Consider the following 21,601-nt stretch of genomic DNA (forward strand, 5'->3'; position numbering starts at 1 on the left):
TATGTACTTACTGATTGGCTATGCCTATTTCCACTGTGGAAACTCTTAATATTCCTAATAGGTGTTATGGATATCTGAGTGTAGCATATTTATAATGTTCTTCAATGACGTATAATATAAGTACTTTGTCAAATATTCCAATTAATTTATGCTAATTTGGGCAACTGTGCAATATGGCTCCCTGTTTAGATAGCAGTATCCTTGTTTTATCTGTGCAATTTCCTGTTTGATTAAATATCGTATGTTATGCTTTTGCATTAAATAAAATTTGTAATTTTGGCAATTTATACTTACTTTTTGTGGTTTATGAATTTCTGCAATGAATAGTAATAAAATCATGATTAAGGTTTCGGTGCACAAACGTCACGTGTCCGCACCAAACATCTGTTGTAACCAGTGGCTAAACGTCTTGGTATGGCTCCTGGAAAGAAGCTCAAGATGTTTTACAGTCATTTGGTTTTTCAGTTTTTCCAGTTCTATTCCACCATTCATTGATGGCACTATCAGCAGTAGTTCCAGCAGAAAAATCTGTGTCTACAAAAGAAAAGGGACACATGTCAGCTTATAAAGGTTGGCAGAATGAGAAGAAATAAAAACACACACACCAAAAACACCAAACAAATTTCCAGACTGGTGCCATTCCAGTGCCAGTGATGATGTACGTTCCAGCACACAACACCATCATCACTGGAACGGCACAAGGTGGGAGGAGAGTTTGTGCCCGATTCATCCAAACTATTACTTTGATATTCTGGTGTTAAAAGCTCTGAAAAGTTGCATAGAGTTTTGGCTCAACTTGACTTATGACTTTTGCTTAGCTCTGAAGAAGCAGGAGAAGCTAGAGCAGGGGTATGGAGACCCCACTCAAAATCATGACAAGTGGTGGCAATAACTACTCCACTAATCTTACACCATCAGGGACTGGAATAGGACTTGTGTTGCCATATGTCAATTTGCACGTCACTCATCCAACGCTCCTGATTCGTTAAGAGCCATGCATCTCTACATGAATTAAGAGCGCCTGACTCCAGCTCATCTCCTCTTGCAGGTCTTGATGAACTGGGGCCCAAATGTTTTTTAATGGTATTTGGGGCATGTTAACAGTTAAGGGGTTGTCCTGTAGTGGATAGCTCACAGATAGAAGAAGCAATTGCCTTTGTAACAGAACTGTTATCAGACACTTGGGCCCCCGAGTCATCATTACCTTTGTGTCTGTGTTTCATTGAACTCTATTTTGCACCTTTTTTTCCCACCCAATTTTTGCGCCTTTTTTGAAGTCTCTTTTGTGTGTGCTCTCCTAGTTTTTTTTTTTTGTGTTTCCCACTTTGTGGGCAGAGTCTGGCAATTCCAGATGTTTCAGCCCAATTCATCAATTGCGACTTGTCGAATTTGGCTCAATTTCACTCCAGTATTCCCCTGGTACATTTTTGAATATACAAGAATTGTGTGTGAATTTTATGCTACTTAAGACCGTAAAAAAGCCCAATTTTTTTTTTATTTTGCACCGAATTCATTAAATTAAGTATGCCATCTTGCCAAATTTGGTGCAAAAATAGCAATCAATACCACAAGACAAAAAAGGAAAGGATCTGATGAATCAGGGCATGGATTTATGCGTCCAAAATGATTAAAGCTCCATATTTTGCAAGATATTGGCCCTGATTCATCATCATTGTTGTTGCTCAATTTTTTTTTTCTTACAATTTGTTCCTTTTTATAGGCTTTATGTTTTGGTAGTTTTTCTTTTTATTTTTCTCGACAGCTTTGCTTATCCAGATATTTTAGACACATACAGTAAATAAGTTCAGTGTTTGCCTGGAGTGAGGTTTCTGTGACACTGCTCAATTTGGTGCAAACTTTTGAACAAAACAAACGATTTTTCATGATTTGTGACTCCGTTTGAAAAAGTTGTAAAAACTGGCTAGAAACAAAACTAAAGAGCTTTGTTGATTTTGTACCAATTTCATGAAACAAGCATGTAATTTTGAAGAGTTTGACGGAGAAAAGCGTCAGGTAATACCACAAAACAAGATTTAGAAGAGGGACATCAATAAAGCGCAAAATGATTCATTGTTGGCTCTATTCCAACTGCTCCTATTTTCAGTAACATGTGCTCAAAAAGTGTAAGAAAAGCCACTCCATCTGTACAATACACCCAAAATATGCAGTGGGATCACCTGCCTTATGTCAAGACCAAACCTTCTGCAACATGGAAAACAATAAGGCATCATAAACCACTGGATCCACATCTACAAGGTGGTACAGCACAACTGAGATTTCAGACCCATGCCAGTAATACACCTAATTACACCTTTTTTTCTGAGCCAGTTACTCATGTTAAATACAAACTAGAAGTATTACAATTAAAAAATAAATACATTTTTACAAAGGTCTAATCAGTGTCCTCCATTTGGCGACTAGTTATTAGACGACATTCACATCCGTATTAGTTTCTCCATCAACAATGACTCTCGGCAAAGAATCAGTTAAAATGGATAAAACAAAGACTATGAAGGAGGTCATCTATTTGTAATGGATCTCCAGAGACTTTCATGGCACAGACTGATCTGCAAAACGGATGAGAATTGGTCTCAGGGATCAGTTTTAAAAACAAACATGCGGATAAAAAACTATGGGTCTGTGTGCATGCAGCCTTAGAGTTACACCATGGGTGAGGTCTTGCCAGAGTGCCAAGTAAACCACGTGACAACCATTACCAGATTCTTCGCTAGAATTATTTTCTGAAGGTGGCATACAGAGACCTGTCAATGACGCAGGAAATCCACTTTTAAATATAATCTGATACATACTCCATCTTATATTTATAAAATTGTATTCCTATAGCCCTGAGAAACTGGGTCTGAGCTGAAAAAGTAAACTAATGTGTATGCAAAATGTAAATGCATATAAACACATGACCTTTACACAGATTGCCGTGACGTGGCGGGATGGCTTGTACATTATTTTGATCAAAATTATGTTAACTAAATACCCTTATTATTATTACTACTACCTTCATGCAATTTTTGCAATTTATTTTTTACTTTTTTATTTTAGGATATTTGTTTGTGGTTCTCTTTAAAGGTCATGTGTTTATATGCATTTACATTTTGCATACACAATTTACTTTTTCAGCTCAGACCTAGTTTCTCATTTAGTTCAGTGTGCATTCTGTGCATATAAGGGTGTGACCGCCCTCTTTTTCTGAGTTGGAAAATCCATCCTGTCTGGCCTATGCTATTACTCGTGGTTCAGTCCTTGTTCACATTTACGTCACTTGACAAGTGGAAAGGTTTTAAATACAAGAGTTAGGACTGTCCCACAAGGGTTGCTGTGACGTGGCGGGATGGCTTGTACATTACTTTGATCAAAGTTACAGTATACACTCGTGTATAAGACGAGATTTTCAGCCTATTTTTTTGGCTGAAAGTCCCCCTTTCGGCTTATACACGAGTCATATACCGGGGGGTGGGTGGGGGAGTGGGGGTGTCAGACCATACTCATCCTCTCCTGGCACTTCTCTGCAGCCCCTGCTTCTCCCTCTGCCGTCTGCTTCCTGCATTCAGCGGTCACGTGGTACCGCTCATTAAACTCAAATATGCGCATATTTAATGAGCGGTACCACGTGACCAGCTGAATGCAGGAAGCAGACGGCAGAGGGAGAAGCAGGGGCTGCCACTGCAGAGAAGACCTTGCGCCAGGAGGGGTGAGTATGATGGGGCAGAGTGATATTCACTTGTCCCTGTTCCAAGCCGTGCACCACTTTGTCTCCGGGTCCTCCTGCTGTGACGGCAGAGGGCGCGATGACATAGTCAGTGTGCACCCTCTGCTGTCACTGCAGAGACCCGGAACACTCAGCGGTGGATGGCGATGGGACAGATAAATATCGCCACTGCAAGGGCCTCAGGACACCGGTACCTGGCCCCCAGCGACGCAGAGGTGAGTATGTCTTTTTTTTATTGCAGCAGCAGCAGCACATGGGGGGTATTTATGGAGCATCATATGGGGCAGCATTAACCCTTGTGCAGCTGCATATGGGGGGTATTTGTGGAGCATCTTATGGAGTAGCATTAACCCTTGTGCAGCAGCATATGGGGGTATTTATGGAGCATCATACGGGGCAGCATTAACCCTTGTGCAGCAGCATATGGGAGGTATTTATGGAGCATCTTATGGGGCAGCATTAACCCTTGTGCAGCAGCATATGGGGGGTATTTATGGAGCATCTTATGGGGCAGCATTAACCCTTGTGCAGCAGCATATGGGGGGGTTATCTATGGAGCATCTTCTTGGACCACCATTTAACCCTAGACTTTTACGCGAGTCAATAAGTTTTTTCGTTTTTTTGTGGCAAAATTAGGGGGGGGGGGGGGGGGGTCGGCTTATACAAGGATCGGCTTATACACAAGTATATACGGTATGTTAACTAAATACCCTTATTATTATAACTACCTTCATGCAATTTTTGCAATTTATTTTTTCTTTTATTTTAGGATATTTGTTTTGTGTTTTGTTTTTGATTCCTATAGCCCTAGTCTAAAAGAAAGGCCATTCACCAAATGTTTTATGTTGAATTGGAAACAAACTGCAGAGCAGAATGGGGAGATTTTAGAGACCAAACTATTTGGCACCTAATGAGTTAACACTCACTTGGAACAAAAGTTCATTTTAATTAATAGATCTTAGAGTAATAATAGGTTGCACAATTGGATGTGTTTGTTCCTGTGCTGAGATAATCTTATAAATGTGTCCCTGCTAATGTACTGTGTAATGGCTGTGTTTGACCGTGCAGGAACATGGTCTGATCATACCACAGCTACTGGGCAGGGGAGGAAGCAAAGAGTATACAGACAGGAGAGCACAGGATTACAGATTATTCTTTTTCAGAGGTAAAACATTTCCTGCAATGTTTTATCTCACAGAAAGAATAATTTGCAATCCCGTGCTGTCCTGTCTCTATACTCTTAGCTTCCTCCCCTGCCCAGGAGCTGTGGTATGATCAGACAATGTTCCTGAACGGTCAGACACAGCCATCACACAGTACATTAGCAGGGACACATTTATAAGATTATCTCAGCACAGGAACATTTTTTTAACTACATCCATTTGTGGAAGTTCTTATTATTTCAAGATCTAATGATTAAAATTAACTTTGTTCAAGGGAAAACCCATTTAACAAACTATCAGATAGATTCACTGGGGAGTGTACTTTGTCCCCATTTATGATACAGGCCAAACTACAAGTAGGCAGCAACTTGGCAGAAAAACACCTCGCCCCCATAATATCTTAGTGTGCAAGAACATGCCCCCAAACTAAAACAGAGAACCCTACCTGATAACTCATTAGGTGTCAAATACTTTGCAAATATCTGTGCAACAAAGAGGTGAAATAAAAACTGTGTGCTGGGCAGTCACGTGATTGCACACATGCACGTTATATACCTGTGGTCACAAGTGATTAGACCCCTGTGCTTCTCTCAAGTCTCTATTGCGAGAGGCTGGGTGATTGCAGACTTTTCTTTTGAGACCGTACAACCCCTTCATGAAGAACGTTCCCTTGTATTAAAAGGCAATCTCTGCTGTACTACCCTATAGTGACCAAATGAAGCTGTAGTTTTCCATAATATGGCACGTATATACCCATATCAAAAGCCAGTTAGCATACTTAAAAGTGATCACTTTTAGGCTGCCCCAAAGTTGGGGAAAGTTTAGTACAAAGTTTAAAATGGATTGTCAGGTCAGCTGCGAATACACTGTAGTCACGTTAGGGAAGCCTATATAAGCCAATACTTATCTTACTGCCCAATCAGACCACTTTTTATACACATTTAAAAACCTTCTTTCTGACTAGATCTGCCAATACATTTAATGGGTCCCAGTGGTATAAAGAGATGACCGTATACTGTACATAAAACCATATGATTAAAGACATAACAGGCTCAGACATCAAATTACCTGGGAAAGTGCCAAGAGTGGAGTTATCAAAAAACGTGCTTGGGCAGTATGGTAAAGATTTCGTTCTCACATCAAAGAATTTCTCTTTAGGAGAGTCTACTTTTTCTGGCAATGTATGTTTTTTTTTGGGTGATTCAGTTAAAGTGCTGAGCAAGGGGCCATCAGTCTTCAGTGGAGAGAAAGGCCGCTTTCCGTAAAACCTGGTTTTATCTGGAGACGTGGCCGGAGCACTGTGTCGCTCCATCTTATTTGGAGACATCGGTTGAGGTTTGTGGACATCAATCTTACTTAGAAGACATGGATTGTCTCCTCGTATCACTGTTTTGGCCTGGAAAGCTATATGACTGCTTGGCATCTCGGTCTTGCGTGGAGGAGACATTAGTGTTGTTCTAGAAGGGTCAATATCGCCATGACACACATCATCACTATGCAATGAACTAAGGAGGGTAGTAGGGGTCTCCGGGGATGGTTCCTTCAGCTTTTTAACTTCATCTTCATAAGAGGATATATTCCTGTAAAAGGAGAGAGTAGCCAAGAAAAGAAACATTTAAAGATCTAAATTGTGGTTTCCACAAAAATTGCAACTTGCTACTGTTCTCAGTGAGTAAACCTTTATAAAACCAGGCCCTAACTACAAAGCCGGAATTAGACTCTAAAGACTACAGGTTGTAAAGGCAAGAAATATCAGCCAGCTGTTTTTATGCTGAGGTGGAGCGATAAAACCTCAATTTCACATTAATGGGCCTTTTTAAAACCTCTTTGGCAGTTCTCCTAGAAATCCTAAATGGAGCACAGGAAGACTTTACGACCATTTTCTGTAGACAAATACTGGAATATAAACCCAGCTGTTCGCTTTAGAGAAAGCGCAGCAGAATAAGCAGCACTTATACGGCTCTGCTGAGGAACAGATTGTGTCAGCCATTTCTAGAACACACTAATATACCTTCGCTCCTCTAATTTAAAGTACTGGGCAGGGTGGTGGCAAAATAAAGTGGATGTTTTGCGGAAATATGGTTGCATGTCATTTAGCGGTCCAATTACAGGTGTTGGTAGCAGAGAGACTCTAAAAACACCCCGTTTACCTATAGGAAGGGAAGATAGACTGATCTTACTATAGAACTTCTGACAACCATTCATCTGCCAGGATTGGGCAAATGAAATTCAACATGCCCAGTCCTCATCTTCACTGACATCTGCTGCCAGGGAAAGTTGCGAGTTCCGTCTAAATATCGGATAATTGTTGGCTCTCTCTCCCAACATCTCCCACACAACTCAGCTAGGTGTCCATGCATTTAGGAGGAAGAGAGGCGTAAGACACTGCCATACAAGGAGAGTCTGGAGGACCCCATAAATATTAGATGGTCGGCCAATCCCACCAAAATCATTGGGTTTGAAATACCGTACATAAGGTATGCACATGTACAAAAACACAAACATTAACAAAAAAGAAGAAACCGCTCAAAAAAACGGTAGACCAAACTACAAAAACTTTCCGCTTTACTCTGTGTCGTAATCCAAGTCATGCACCGACACTCCTTCAGAGTATCCGCTTAGTCTAAATTTGTTTGGAACAAGCACTCTCTTATAGTGCTTAAAATTGTCTATAACAAATCCATTGCTCTTGAATCGATGTGTTACTCCTGCATCACACACATCATCATCACTCACAATGATCTTAGACAAATTTTTGCAATAACAACCTTTTTTGCAATAGCAGCCTAAACAATACAAAATGGCATGGCATACAGTCTGAAAATTTGAAACTTAGGTGTGAATCTATACATTGCTCTTAAATCATGCAAGTTCACCACTTCCACAGACTTTTTAAGTAATATTGTATGTCATGGAGAGATCTCACCCAAATCTTTTTCAGTAATGGGTTCCTCCATGTAACGCTCCCTTCTCCCTACGCGTTTCACCGTCCAGATCATCAGGGGAGTCTCAGAGTAAAGCTCAATGCCTACATAAGAAAAATGCCATCACTGGGCTGTTCATTTGCTTGCTTTTTATAACATGCACTCCTTAGTGTGTTCCCGCCTCATAAGGGTGGGCGGGTGTATGCCCATGACCACTTCCTGTTTCTGTGTTACTATAGTGACAGGTCCATTACTCATGTATTCCTAGTACCACTTACTGACTCGTTTGCCGTTAGCCCTACCACATATTGATAGTATATGATTGCACAAAAAACGACCTTCTTATAGAGCATATAATCATGCGCGCTCTTTCTCCTTCATTCAGTTTATCGGGTTGCCTGGTAACGCGCTGACGTCACCCTTCTTTTACCTTTTTTTCCGGTGGACATCCCGCGCATGCGCGTTCTTCTATATCAAGTCCGAACCTCTTTACTACGTAAGCGCACATTTCCTCCCATCACTGAGTCACCACCCAGGGATATACCACGCCTGCGCACTCCATACCCAGCAGCTTCTTTACAGGCTCTAACCTCTCAATGCACGCAGTCACTTCCATCACAGGGTTATCACATGGGAGCACTTAATTATATACCCTTAATATACGCTTCTTCTAATAGTTTCTTCTCGTCTGTCAAATGATGTCAATTTTCGTATAAATAAGGTTAGCGTTATTTAACAGAACGATAATACATAGAGGCTTTGGTGTTTTTTAATATTTTTTACCCGATCAATATCGATCTATACACACATATAATTATAATTTACATTTTTTAACATAGTATGGCAAATATCCACCGTCATCTAGTGACAAGTGGCATATACATACTTCAACTTATAGTCACTAGTTCTAACAGAAGTGCTCACTCTCCAATCCTCAAAAAATATATATGGGCATAAATCTTACCCTCATATAGAATATAGGTATTAATAAGTAACAGTCATTTTGGGCATACTTCACATGTTCACCATCCAATTTTACGACCTTTAGATAATAAACTCAAGGTATTCTACTCCATTAAATATTCCTTGAATTTCTCCTTACAACTATCCCAATCGATCACCTAGGACAATGTACAGTACTTGACTCAGACTCGATACATCTACCTTCAGGAAGAAACTTCCTGTCTTCTCTTTATCTCGCTATACTTTATTTTAAAGACTTTGCTCCGCATTTTAGAGAATGAAAAATAACATATATCCTATTAATAAAGTATAACCCCTTTGGTCTCACTCCTGAGTAACCACACTACCCTTTAACCCCTATACAGGGATCTGGTTTTACGTGGGGCACAATGGAGCTCGTCCTCTGGGGCTTGAACCTCATTATATGTGGGAGGATAAATTATAGAAAAGCCGTAAAAGATAGTTGGTCGTTCAGGCCTGTTGGTTGGAGTGTCCTCAACCAGAAAATCCATTTACATTCCTTCTGGAGGATCGCTTTATCCCAATCTCCTCCTCTATGGGGGTAGGGAACTTTCTCAATCCCAGTAAATTGAATTTTACTATAATCACCTTGATGTGTCCTATTGATGTGGTTCGCTATACAGTCATATGTAAAAGTTTGGGCACCCCTATTAATGTTAACCTTTTTTCTTTATAACAATTTTGGTTTTTGCAACAGGTATTTCAGTTTCATATATCTAATAACTGATGGACTCAGTTATTTCTGGATTCAAATGAGGTTTATTGTACTAACAGAAAATGTGCAATCTGCATTTAAACAAAATTTGACCGGTGCAAAAGTATGGGCACCCTTATCATTTTCTTGATTTGAACACTCCTAACTACTTTTTACTGACTTCCTGAAGCACTAAATTGGTTTTGTAACCTCATTGAGCTTTGAACTTCATAGCTAGGTGTATCCGTGTATCAAATCATGAGAAAAGGTATTTCAAGTGGCCACTTGCAAGTAGTTCTCCTATTTGATTCTCCTATGAAGAGTGGCATCATGGGCTCCTCAAAACAACTCTCAAATGATCTGAAAACAAAGATTATTCAACATAGCTTTTCAGGGGAAGGATACAAAAAGTTGTCTCAGAGATTTATCCTGTCAGTTTCCACTGTGAGGAACATAGTAAGGAAATGGAAGAACACAGGTACAGTTCTTGTTAAGCCCAGAAGTGGCAGGCCAAGAAAAATATCAGAAAGGCAGAGAAGAAGAATGGTGAGAACAGTCAAGGACAATCCACAGACCACCTCCAAAGACCTGCAGCATCATCTTGCTGCAGATGGTGTCACTGTGCATCGGTCAACAATACAGCGCATGCATAACGCCTTTTTGTATGACCAAACAACTCAATCTTTGTTTCATCAGTTCACAGGACCTTCTTCCAAAATGTAACTGGCTTGTCCAAATGTGCTTTTGCATACCTCAGGCGACTCTGTTTGCGGCGTGTTTGCAGAAACGGCTTCTTTCGCATCACTCTCCCATACAGCTTCTCCTTGTGCAAAGTGCGCTGTATTGTTGACCGATGCACTGTGACACCATCTGCAGCAAGATGATGCTGCAGGTCTTTGGAGGTGGTCTGTGGATTGTCCTTGACTGTTCTCACCATTCTTCTTCTCTGCCTTTCTGATATTTTTCTTGGCCTGCCACTTCTGGGCTTAACAAGAACTGTACCTGTGTTCTTCCATTTCCTTACTATGTTCCTCACAGTGGAAACTGACAGGATAAATCTCTGAGACAAATTTTTGTATCCTTCCCCTGAAAAGCTATGTTGAATAATCTTTGTTTTCAGATCATTTGAGAGTTGTTTTGAGGAGCCCATGATGCCACTCTTCATAAGAGAATCAAATAGGAGAACTACTTGCAAGTGGCCACTTTAAATACCTTTTCTCATGATTTGATACACGGATACACCTAGCTATGAAGTTCAAAGCTCAATGAGGTTACAAAACCAATTTAGTGCTTCAGGAAGTCAGTAAAAAGTAGTTAGGAGTGTTCAAATCAAGAAAATGATAAGGGTGCCCATACTTTTGCACCGGTCAAATTTTGTTTAAATGCAGATTGCACATTTTCTGTTAGTACAATAAACCTCATTTGAATCCAGAAATATAACTGAGTCCATCAGTTATTAGATATATGAAACTGAAATACCTGTTGCAAAAACCAAAATTGTTATAAAGAAAAAAGGTTAACATTAATAGGGGTGCCCAAACTTTTACATATGACTGTATAGCGAACCACATCAATAGGACACATCAAGGTGATTATAGTAAAATTCGATTTACTGGGATTGAGAAAGTTCCCTACCCCCATAGAGGAGGAGATTGGGATAAAGCGATCCTCCAGAAGGAATGTAAATGGATTTTCTGGTTGAGGACACTCCAACCAACAGGCCTGAACGACCAACTATCTTTTACGGCTTTTCTATAATTTATCCTCCCACATATAATGAGGTTCAAGCCCCAGAGGACGAGCTCCATTGTGCCCCACGTAAAACCAGATCCCTGTATAGGGGTTAAAGGGTAGTGTGGTTACTCAGGAGTGAGACCAAAGGGGTTATACTTTATTAATAGGATATATGTTATTTTTCATTCTCTAAAATGCGGAGCAAAGTCTTTAAAATAAAGTATAGCGAGATAAAGAGAAGACAGGAAGTTTCTTCCTGAAGGTAGATGTATCGAGTCTGAGTCAAGTACTGTACATTGTCCTAGGTGATCGATTGGGATAGTTGTAAGGAGAAATTCAAGGAATATTTAATGGAGTAGAATACCTTGAGTTTATTATCTAAAGGTCGTAAAATTGGATGGTGAACATGTGAAGTATGCCCAAAATGACTGTTACTTATTAATACCTATATTCTATATGAGGGTAAGATTTATGCCCATATATATTTTTTGAGGATTGGAGAGTGAGCACTTCTGTTAGAACTAGTGACTATAAGTTGAAGTATGTATATGCCACTTGTCACTAGATGACGGTGGATATTTGCCATACTATGTTAAAAAATGTAAATTATAATTATATGTGTGTATAGATCGATATTGATCGGGTAAAAAATATTAAAAAACACCAAAGCCTCTATGTATTATCGTTCTGTTAAATAACGCTAACCTTATTTATACGAAAATTGACATCATTTGACAGACGAGAAGAAACTATTAGAAGAAGCGTATATTAAGGGTATATAATTAAGTGCTCCCATGTGATAACCCTGTGATGGAAGTGACTGCGTGCATTGAGAGGTTAGAGCCTGTAAAGAAGCGGCTGGGTATGGAGTGCGCAGGCGTGGTATATCCCTGGGTGGTGACTCAGTGATGGGAGGAAATGTGCGCTTACGTAGTAAAGAGGTTCGGACTTGATATAGAAGAACGCGCATGCGCGGGATGTCCACCGGAAAAAAAGGTAAAAGAAGGGTGACGTCAGCGCGTTACCAGGCAACCCGATAAACTGAATGAAGGAGAAAGAGCGCGCATGATTATATGCTCTATAAGGTCGTTTTTTGTGCAATCATATACTATCAATATGTGGTAGGGCTAACGGCAAACGAGTCAGTAAGTGGTACTAGGAATACATGAGTAATGGACCTGTCACTATAGTAACACAGAAACAGGAAGTGGTCATGGGCATACACCCGCCCACCCTTATGAGGCGGGAACACACTAAGGAGTGCATGTTATAAAAAGCAAGCAAATGAACAGCCCAGTGATGGCATTTTTCTTATGTAGGCATTGAGCTTTACTCTGAGACTCCCCTGATGATCTGGACGGTGAAACGCGTAGGGAGAAGGGAGCGTTACATGGAGGAACCCATTACTGAAAAAGATTTGGGTGAGATCTCTCCATGACAAACGATATTACTTAAAAAGTCTGTGGAAGTGGTGAACTTGCATGATTTAAGAGCAATGTATAGATTCACACCTAAGTTTCAAATTTTCAGACTGTATGCCATGCCATTTTGTATTGTTTAGGCTGCTATTGCAAAAAAGGTTGTTATTGCAAAAATTTGTCTAAGATCATTGTGAGTGATGATGATGTGTGTGATGCAGGAGTAACACATCGATTCAAGAGCAATGGATTTGTTATAGACAATTTTCAGCACTATAAGAGAGTGCTTGTTCCAAACAAATTTAGACTAAGCGGATACTCTGAAGGAGTGTCGGTGCATGACTTGGATTACGACAGAGTAAACCGGAGAGTTTTTGTAGTTTGGTCTACCGTTTTTTTGAGCGGTTTCTTCTTTTTTGTTAATGTTTGTGTTTTTGTACATGTGCATATTTTATGAATGGACATAGTCCTTTTTAATCTGATTTGAATAAAGTAGATTAGTTTTAATTTCTAGTATTTGTCTAGCTTGCTGGTGAAGATATTATTTCTAGCTAGTGGATCACTTGCTGTAAACCGTACATAAGGCCAACAACTTCAGACTTGTTTAAATGAAGGAAGTGCACATTAGGAGTGTGACCATATCAGTCATATTAGTGCTTCTTTCAATGGCGCTGCCTTTGTAAATAATGCGTTCTAAGGACAGTTTAGAGGAAACATGGATTTTTGTAAGTACTCACCGAAAAATCCTTTTCTCCGAGACGCTCATTGGGGGACACAGACTGTGGGTGTGTGCTACTGCCGTCTGGAGGCTGACACTAGGCATACAAAAAACAAGTTAGCTCCTCCTCCGCCGCATACACCCTCGCCCCGATAGCGGGCGGAAACCAGTTTAGTGCAAAAGCAGTAGGAGAACATCCAAAAATTAGCCTTAATGCAGAAAATCATATGTCTGAAAAAGGACCACCCTACATTAAATAAGAATTAAATAAACAAGAGCCAACTGGCTATCAGGGTGGGTGCTGTGTCCCCCAATGAGCGTCTCGGAGAAAAGGATTTTACGGTGAGTACTCACAAAAATCCATGTTTCTCCTTCGTCTCATTGGGGGACACAGACTGTGGGACGTCCTAAAGCAGTCCCTGGGTGGGAGGACAACTCACCGATCCAAGCCGCATGCCCTCCTGTCTAAAGGTGTGCCACTGCTGCTTGGAGAATTTTCTTGCCCAGGCTCGCATCCGACGAGGCCTGAGTATGCACATTGTAATGCTTACAAAAAGTGTGCAGGCTGGACCAGGTTGCTGCTTTGCATACCTGCTCTGCCGAAGCCTGGTGCCGAAGCGCCCAAGAGGCGCCCACTGCCCGAGTAGAGTGCGCCCCTATCCCTGTTGGAATCGGTGCGCCTCTAATACGGTAAGCCTCCTGAATAGTTAGGCGAATCCATCTGGCTATGGTTGACCGTGAGGCTGCGAGACCCTTCCTGCGCCCTTCAGGAATTACAAACAACGAGTCCGTCTGGCGAAAAGGTGCTGTCCTTGACACTTACCTCCTGAGAGCTCTTACCAGATGTAAAGAGTGGAGCGCCCTTTCCACTCTGTGTACTGGCGCTGGACAAAACGAAGGCAGAACAATGTCCTCATTAATATGGAAAGAGGACACGACCTTCGGCAGAAAAGGCGGCGGTGGTCTAAGGACTACTTTATCCTTAAAAAAAAGTCAGAAAAGGAGCTCTGCAAGATAATGCTCCTAACTCCGAGACCCGCCTAATGGAAGTTAGGGCTACCAAGAATACAACCTTCCTGGAGAGATATGACAATGAAATTTCCTGTAAGGGTTCAAACGGGGCTTCCTGTAGGACACCCAGTACCAGGTTAAGGTCCCAGGCGTCTATGGGTGCTATATAGGGGGGCACCAAATGAGAGACCCCCTGAATGAACGTCCTGGTAGCAATCTTTCGCTGAAAAAGGACCGACAAGGCCGAAATCTGCCTCCTAAGGGAACTTGGCGCCAACCCTGCATCCAGGCCGGACAGCAGAAAAGCCAGGATGTTGGGTATCGAAAAGGATAATGGCGCAACCCCGTGTTCTCGACACCAATGAAAGAAAACCTTCCAAGTGTTATGATAAATTTTCGCCGAGGCCGGCTTCCGGGCGCTAACCATTGTCGCAACCACTTCACGCCCAAATCCCGCCTGGGTCAGAATCCAAGATTCAACGGCCATGCCGTCAAACACAGGGCCCCTAAGTTCGGGTGGCAGATCGGCCCCGGAGACAGTAAGTCTGGCCGCTCCGGTAGACGCCAAGGCACGTCTGCGAGGAGCTGCAATAGATCCGCGTACCATACTCGACGGGGCCAGTCTGGGGCCAGTAGAATTGCCGGGACCCCCTCTGTCTTGATCTTTCTGATGACCCTTGGGAGAAGCGGCAGTGGGGGAAACAGGTATGGGAGCCGAAACTGGCTCCATGGTAGGACCAACGCATCCACCACGATCGCTCGCGGGTCCTGAGCCCGAGCGACAAACGTGCTCACCTTGGCGTTCTCCCTGGACGCCATCAGATCCACGTTTGGAGTCCCCCCACCGTTGGCAAATCTGCTGGAAGACCTCGGGGTGAAGGGACCATTCCCCGGCCGCGACGCCCTGTCGGCTTAGGAAATCTGCTGCCCAATTTTCCACACCTGGTATGTGAACTGCTGAGATTACCGAGTAGTGCCTCTCGGCCCAACAGAGCACATGCTCTATCTCGCGCATGGTTGCCCTGCTGCGCGTGCCTCCCTGGTGATTCACGTACGCCACTGCCGTGGCGTTGTCTGACTGAACTCGGACTGGGCGTCCTGCTAGCAAGTGCTGAAAACGCTGCAGCGCCAACCGCACCGCTCGAATCTCCAACAGGTTGATCGGCAGACGAGCGTCCTGAGGCGACCATTGCCCCTGGGCCGTGTGATGCCGGAAGATTGCCCCCCAGCCGAAAAGACTTGCATCGGTCGTGATCACCAACCAATGATCTGGGGGAAAAGGCTTCCCCTGACGAAGAGAGGAGTCGTGTGTCCACCACTGAAGCGCCCGTCGAACCTGAGAGGGCAACCTGCACTGATGATCGAGGGAGAACGAACTCCCGTCCCAAGCCGCTAAGAGAGCATGCTGCAGGGGACGGAGATGAAATTGAGCAAACGGAATTGCTTCCATCGCCGCCACCATCCTTCCTAGAACCCTCATCCCGAACCGGATAGTGTGAGGGCCCGGTTGTTGAAGACTTCGGACTCCCTGCCGGAGTGCCCGAGCCTTGTCCTGAGGGAGAATTACCAACCCTCGGGAAGTGTCGAAAATCATCTCCAGGAATAAAATCCTCTGAGCTGGGGTAAGGGAAGATTTCTTCCCATTGATCAACCATCCTAGGCGAGATAGGGTATCCACTGTGATGCTCACATTCTCTTCGCATGCCCGAAAGGACGGCCCCTTTACTAAGAGGTCGTCTAAGTACGGCAAAACCACTATGCCCCGAGAATGTAGAACGGCCATGACGACCGCCATCACTTTCGTGAATATCCTGGGGGCCGTGGCCAACCCGAAAGGTAGGGCCACAAACTGAAAATGCTGGCCCTCGATTGCAAACCGAAGGAACCTTTGATGTGGGGGAAAAATAGGGATGTGCAGGTAGGCATCCTGGACATCGATCGAGGCCAAATATTCTCCGTGCTCCATGGACGATATGACCGACCGGAGAGATTCCATGCGAAAACGCCTGACCCTGATAAACCTGTTCAGGAGCTTTAAGTCCAGAACCGGCCTTACTGTTCCGTCCTTCTTGGGGACTGCGAACAGATTGGAATAAAATCCTTGGGTCTTCTCGCACTCTGGTACAGGGACAATGACCCCGTTGTGCCGCAACACCTCGATGGCCCCTAGCAATGCCTCTGCCCGGGATTCCGTTTTGGGAAGCCGGGAAAGAAAAAATCGTCTTGGCGGATCTTTGACAAACTCTATTTTGTACCCGGAACACACTAATTCTGCCACCCATGCGTCGCGCGCCACCGCGACCCAGACGCGGCAGAACCTGCGCAGACGTCCGCCTACTCTGCTGTCCTCGGGTACTGGATGCCTCGAGTCATTTCGCTGAGGGCTTCTGGGACCTGGCCCCCCTTGATCTGGGCGGGCGGCCCCGCATCCTACCCAGCGGGTTGGTTCTATACGTGACCTGACGCTCCTTGTCTTGGTTATAGCGAGCTGGGGTGGAGGTACTGGCCGCTGCCATCCACCCGGGGGTGCGAAATGCTCGAAAGCGCGCTTAAGGTTGACGAAAAGGCGGCCTAATCCTTTGCTGTGGAAGGAAGCTGCTTTTTCCCCCTGTAGCATCTGAAATGAGCTTGTCTAATTTCTCCCCAAATAGCCGATTACCCTGAAAAGGCAGGGAAGTCAAAGACTTCTTAGAAATAGAATCAGCTCGCCATAACCTTAACCACAAGGCTCTCCTAATGGCGACTGCATTTGCTGCCGCTACAGCCGCGCCATTAGCCGCATCCAAGTATGCATTAAATAGTCACCCGCCATCGCGATCTGACTTGCTATCTCCGCCACTTCCGACGGCAAATCTCTATCCTGTAGGACCTTGTTTAAAGAATCTGACCATGGCTTTGGCTACCCATGTTGCCGCAAAAGAAGGAAAGAGCGCTAATCCCGATGCTTCATACACCGAGCGAGCTAAACCTTCTATGAGTCGATCCGTGGGGTCCTTAATGGAAGAACCGCTAGGTACTGACAACAAGGACCTTGAAGCTAGGCGTGACACTGGGGGATCCACTACCGGAGATTCCGCCCATTTTTTACAAAGTTGCGAACGGATATCTCGTTTCCAGCGTTTTTTGTCCTGAAAAACGTTTGTCTGGACGTTCCCTATGCCGCTGCACTATATCCTCGAACTCAGGATGAGTGCTAAATACTCTATGTGGTCTCCTGGTCTTCTTAAAGGATACCTTATGACCTGTAGTTAGGGAGACATCATCGTCAATACCCAGAGTCTGATTGACTGCTTCAATAAGACTGTCTACCGTCTCCCGGTACCCCGGGGTATCCAGGTCCAAGGACTCTTCCCAGTCATCACCTGAACTCTGCTCGCTCCCAGAAAATGGTGACGGTGAGCGAGATGCCGCACTCACGGATGCTGAGGCACCGGAGGGGCCAGGAGACGCCGTACGGGCTCTTTTCCTGTGCGCCTGCCTAGAGAGTGTGCGGCCCCTGCAGGCCGGAGGCTCGTGAGGTGGGTGACCCCTCCCAAACAGGCGAGCCGTCATCTCTACCCCTATCCGGGGCCTGAAGGGTCTCAATCGCCTTCGTGAGCGAAACCATGGACCGAGAGAGTGATAACGCCCATTCTGGGGGATCCAGACCCCTGGGCTCTGTCGCAGGGGAGGGCTCCTGGGCGCGTTCGGAGTCGCAGGTTTCACATAACTTAATAGTTTGCGCTCGTGGGAACATCACCCCACAGGAAACGCATGCGGCATAAAGGAACGTGTGCGTTTTTCCTTTCCCAGACATACTGCTGGCGTCGGCCCACACACAAAAAATCCCTTAAAGGTTTGGGGGGGGGGGGGTAGGCGGAGAAGGGTACTGTGTAGTGCCCTAGTGTGGCTCCGGGACGGGGTCGCACTTACCCGCTCCTGCGCGTCTCTCCCGGTGCTTCAGTTGCCTCACTCCTGGTAGGCTGCGATTTCTCTGTGATCGCGGCCTACCCTGCCGCCGTGGCCTCAATTTAATCCGGCGCCTGCCCTGGAGATGGGGGGCGGCGCCGGAAATGAAGTCACGCGTAGGGCGGCGCTTCCGCCCGCGGCCCAGGCCGAAGCCGCAGGCTAAATTTAGAAGCGGTCCGCCCGACTGCTACCCCGGCCGCCCGCCTCCCCATGTCCGGCTGACGGGGGGCGGCGCCGGAAATGACGTGCGCCCAGGGCGGCGCTTCCGCACGCGGCCCAGGCCGAAGCCGCGGGCTAAATTTAGAAGCGGTCCGCCTGACCGCTACCCCGGCCGCCCGCCTCCCCATGCCTGACGACGGGGGGCGGCGCCGGGGAAGACATGCGCCCAGTGCGGCGCTTCCGCCCGCGTCCCAGGCCGAAGCCGCGGGCTAAATTAGAGCCGGTCCGCCCACCTGGCACGCCGGCAGACCGATCTCTACCCCTCTACCTCGGCCATCCGGCTTCAGCTCCCCACAGTCTCCCGGCCGCGCCAATACCCGGAGGGAGGCGAAGCAGGTTAGAGGAGCGGAGGGAAGGGTGGAAGGGTGGGGGGAGGGGAAAGCGTGCCTTTCCGAAAATGCTGCCCAGGGCCCTCCACTCGCTCCAGCACATACCTGAGGTACTCTGTTTAAGATGGTGCAGGCACCCTATCTCCGACCGCCTTGCCGGGGCAAGGAGAGGGACCGTCTGCCGCCATGCAGCACCGCCGTCATGCGTTGGTGGAGTCATGGGGGCCGCACAGACTAGTCTTGTGCCTCTGTGCAAGCCCATGGTTTCAATACCTAGGGGTGGACAGGGCTAAGTCTGGCCTAATGTCCCACGTCGCGGGAGAGGAAACGTGGAGGGATAATCGCACGTGGTCGCCCGTTGCTGGTTTGGGGAAATCGGATCCTTTCAATAGGATGCGTTGCCCCTGTCTTATCTTCATAAAACAAAAAACAAGGAAAAAAATAGATGTCTGGGGAAAAGTCCCAGATATGTCCCTCGGTGCGGGAAAGGATACGCGGAGGCGATACTCAACGCGTGCTCGCCCGTTGTTGGTTTGGGGAGATCGGACCCTTTCTATAGGATCCGTCGCCCCTGTCACATCTTCATGGTAAACTAGAAAAAAATTAGTCTGGAGAGATCCAGACTGCGTGTGCCTCCATAAGACACTAAGCAAAAAACTGGTTTCCGCCCACTATCGGGGCGAGGGTGTATGCGGCGGAGGAGGAGCTAACTTGTTTTTTGCATGCCTAGTGTCAGCCTCCAAACGGCAGTAGCACACACCCACAGTCTCTGTGTCCCCCAATGAGACGAAGGAGAAATATTTTTTGCATTTTGGAAACACACTCCTGATCTATGGTTGGAGAAGTTGTCCCCCAACTCCAACCAGACTTTTACCAGGTAGATTAAGGAGCATGAGACATAGCAGCCATACCTTGAAAGCTGATGGACTTTTTTCTTGTACTGTCCAATTTCTCTCTTTAATGTAGCATTTTGTGACTGAAGCATAAGCATAGCCGTGCTCTGCACAATGCCACTTCCACCCCCACATGTCAGAGGGTATTGAGGGGAACTTGAACTGGTAGAACAAACTGAGGGAAAAACATTTGTTAGAGTCTTGCACTCTTTTCAGGCATTATAAAGCCAAGTCCACAATAAGCGTTAAGCTCTGTCTACATACTGGAAGAATCGGTGTCTTTTTGGGTTCGTCTAAGCTCTTCTTTCAGCTTTCGTAAGCGCGTTTCTTTGTCTTCAACAGAAGCTTTTAAAGAGGATATTCTAGAGGGCGCATACACACATTTAGTTATTGAAAGCGAAAGGGTATTTAATAAAAGTAAATATGTACAAAGAACAAATCAAAATGTTTCAATCTACTTACTGCTGTTCTGCAGATTTTGAAAATTTCACCCTGTCCATCTCCACCCATACGAGTCGGGATTTGAGGTTTTCCATTTCATCTTTGTATGGTGCTGCACCTTTGGAGATCTTTTCCTTATGGAAAAACACCCACAATTGTAAATTAACTTTTCTCAGATATCTAAAGACAGATGAAGCAAAAATAAAGGGTACCTGAAAAAAACAACCTATTGTATTTACCAGCAGATTAGCACTATATGCTGCAGGTAAACAGCATTTTCTAAATGTGCATTAGTCTAACTGGAAGTGCGGCTTCAAGGATAACATGACATTTTATTCTCCCTGCAGCCTTTTGCTACACTACACAGTGTGTACGCTGATATCATGCCAACCCGCTGCACACAAGGACTTCTTTTTGTTAAAGAGGTTATCCACTACTTTAACACTAATGACTTATCCTTAGGATAGGTTTTCAATGTCTGAATGGTGGAGTCCGACACCCAGCACCCTCGGTGATCAACTGTTCTGGGCGCCACCAGCACCAGGAAGCGGTCAGTTAGGTAGCTGCTCAGTCTACTGATAGTGTCTGCAGCCAAGTACTGCAATTCCGCTCCCTATTGATTTGAATAAGGGTGTGGATGTACACTACCTGGCCGCGGACACCATCAGTAGACGGAGAAGCTTTGTAAATTGTGTACTTTTGGCCGCTGCCAGTGATGGGTGTCGCACCTCCACTGAGCAGACATTGATAGCCTATCCTAGTGATAATGTCGTCAATTTTAAAGTAGTGGACAACTTCTAAAGGAAAACTAGGTATTCTGCTTTTTATACAAGCACAATCTTGGAACTATTTGTGCCTCAAACAATACAGCTAAGAAATAGTTAATGAAGCAGCTATTAAGATACATTCCGAAATGGTTAATTTAGCAGCTATTAAGATAATGTGGATACTACCTCGAGAATCTGTATTTCCTTCTGTGCTGCATGGAGAAGCTTCTCTTTTTCTTTCACCTTAACCTGCATCTCTGAAAGCTCCGACTCGGCGAAACTGGCACGTAGCTTGTCTTCAAGCAGTAACGCCTTTTGTTCTTTTTGTTTTGCATCTGATTCAACAGCACTCAGCTGCTTTTCCAAGTCCTGGATCCGGCATTGCATTTTCTGTAAAACCCCAATTAAGACAATTATCTCTAGGGCACCCACAAATGTTGACAGGCAGGATTTAGTTCAAAAAGCCTCTAAATTATTCACTGTAACAGAACCACTCGCAATGCAAAGCCCCTATGATTCCTGATACAGGCATGTGAGCAGAATTAAGATTATTGCAATAATAATGCAGTTCTACAAATACAAGTTCATCACATTAGCGGTTAATTAGATCTACCACTTCATCTGCATTAGAATG

General features: G+C 44.8%; 1 protein-coding gene across 10 annotated transcripts in view; it reads right to left on the reverse strand.

Annotated features, from left to right (window-relative positions):
* Nucleotides 1-247: 247 nt before the first annotated feature.
* Nucleotides 248-21,601, reverse strand: part of CENPE (centromere protein E) — a 205,722-nt gene continuing 184,368 nt past the window's right edge. For 7 of the 10 annotated variants that reach the window (XM_073571801.1, XM_073571795.1, XM_073571800.1 and 4 more), the window contains 7 exons: nucleotides 21,154-21,357; nucleotides 20,222-20,334; nucleotides 20,024-20,121; nucleotides 19,778-19,934; nucleotides 5,956-6,467; nucleotides 2,718-2,762; nucleotides 248-534 (listed from right to left, as the gene is read on the reverse strand). In XM_073571801.1, the coding sequence (XP_073427902.1) occupies nucleotides 434-534; nucleotides 2,718-2,762; nucleotides 5,956-6,467; nucleotides 19,778-19,934; nucleotides 20,024-20,121; nucleotides 20,222-20,334; nucleotides 21,154-21,357 (1,230 nt within the window). In that variant the 3' untranslated portion in view covers nucleotides 248-433. Of the gene's footprint in view, nucleotides 535-2,181; nucleotides 2,203-2,717; nucleotides 2,763-5,955; nucleotides 6,468-19,777; nucleotides 19,935-20,023; nucleotides 20,122-20,221; nucleotides 20,335-21,153; nucleotides 21,358-21,601 lie in introns of all 10 variants that reach the window. The other 3 variants (XM_073571802.1, XM_073571794.1, XM_073571798.1) reach the window with 2 other exon arrangements.

The sequence above is a fragment of the Dendrobates tinctorius genome, unplaced genomic scaffold (assembly GCF_039654945.1).
Source record: "Dendrobates tinctorius isolate UK_male_01 unplaced genomic scaffold, ASM3965494v1 ptg000030l, whole genome shotgun sequence".
Lineage (NCBI taxonomy): Eukaryota > Metazoa > Chordata > Amphibia > Anura > Dendrobatidae > Dendrobates > Dendrobates tinctorius.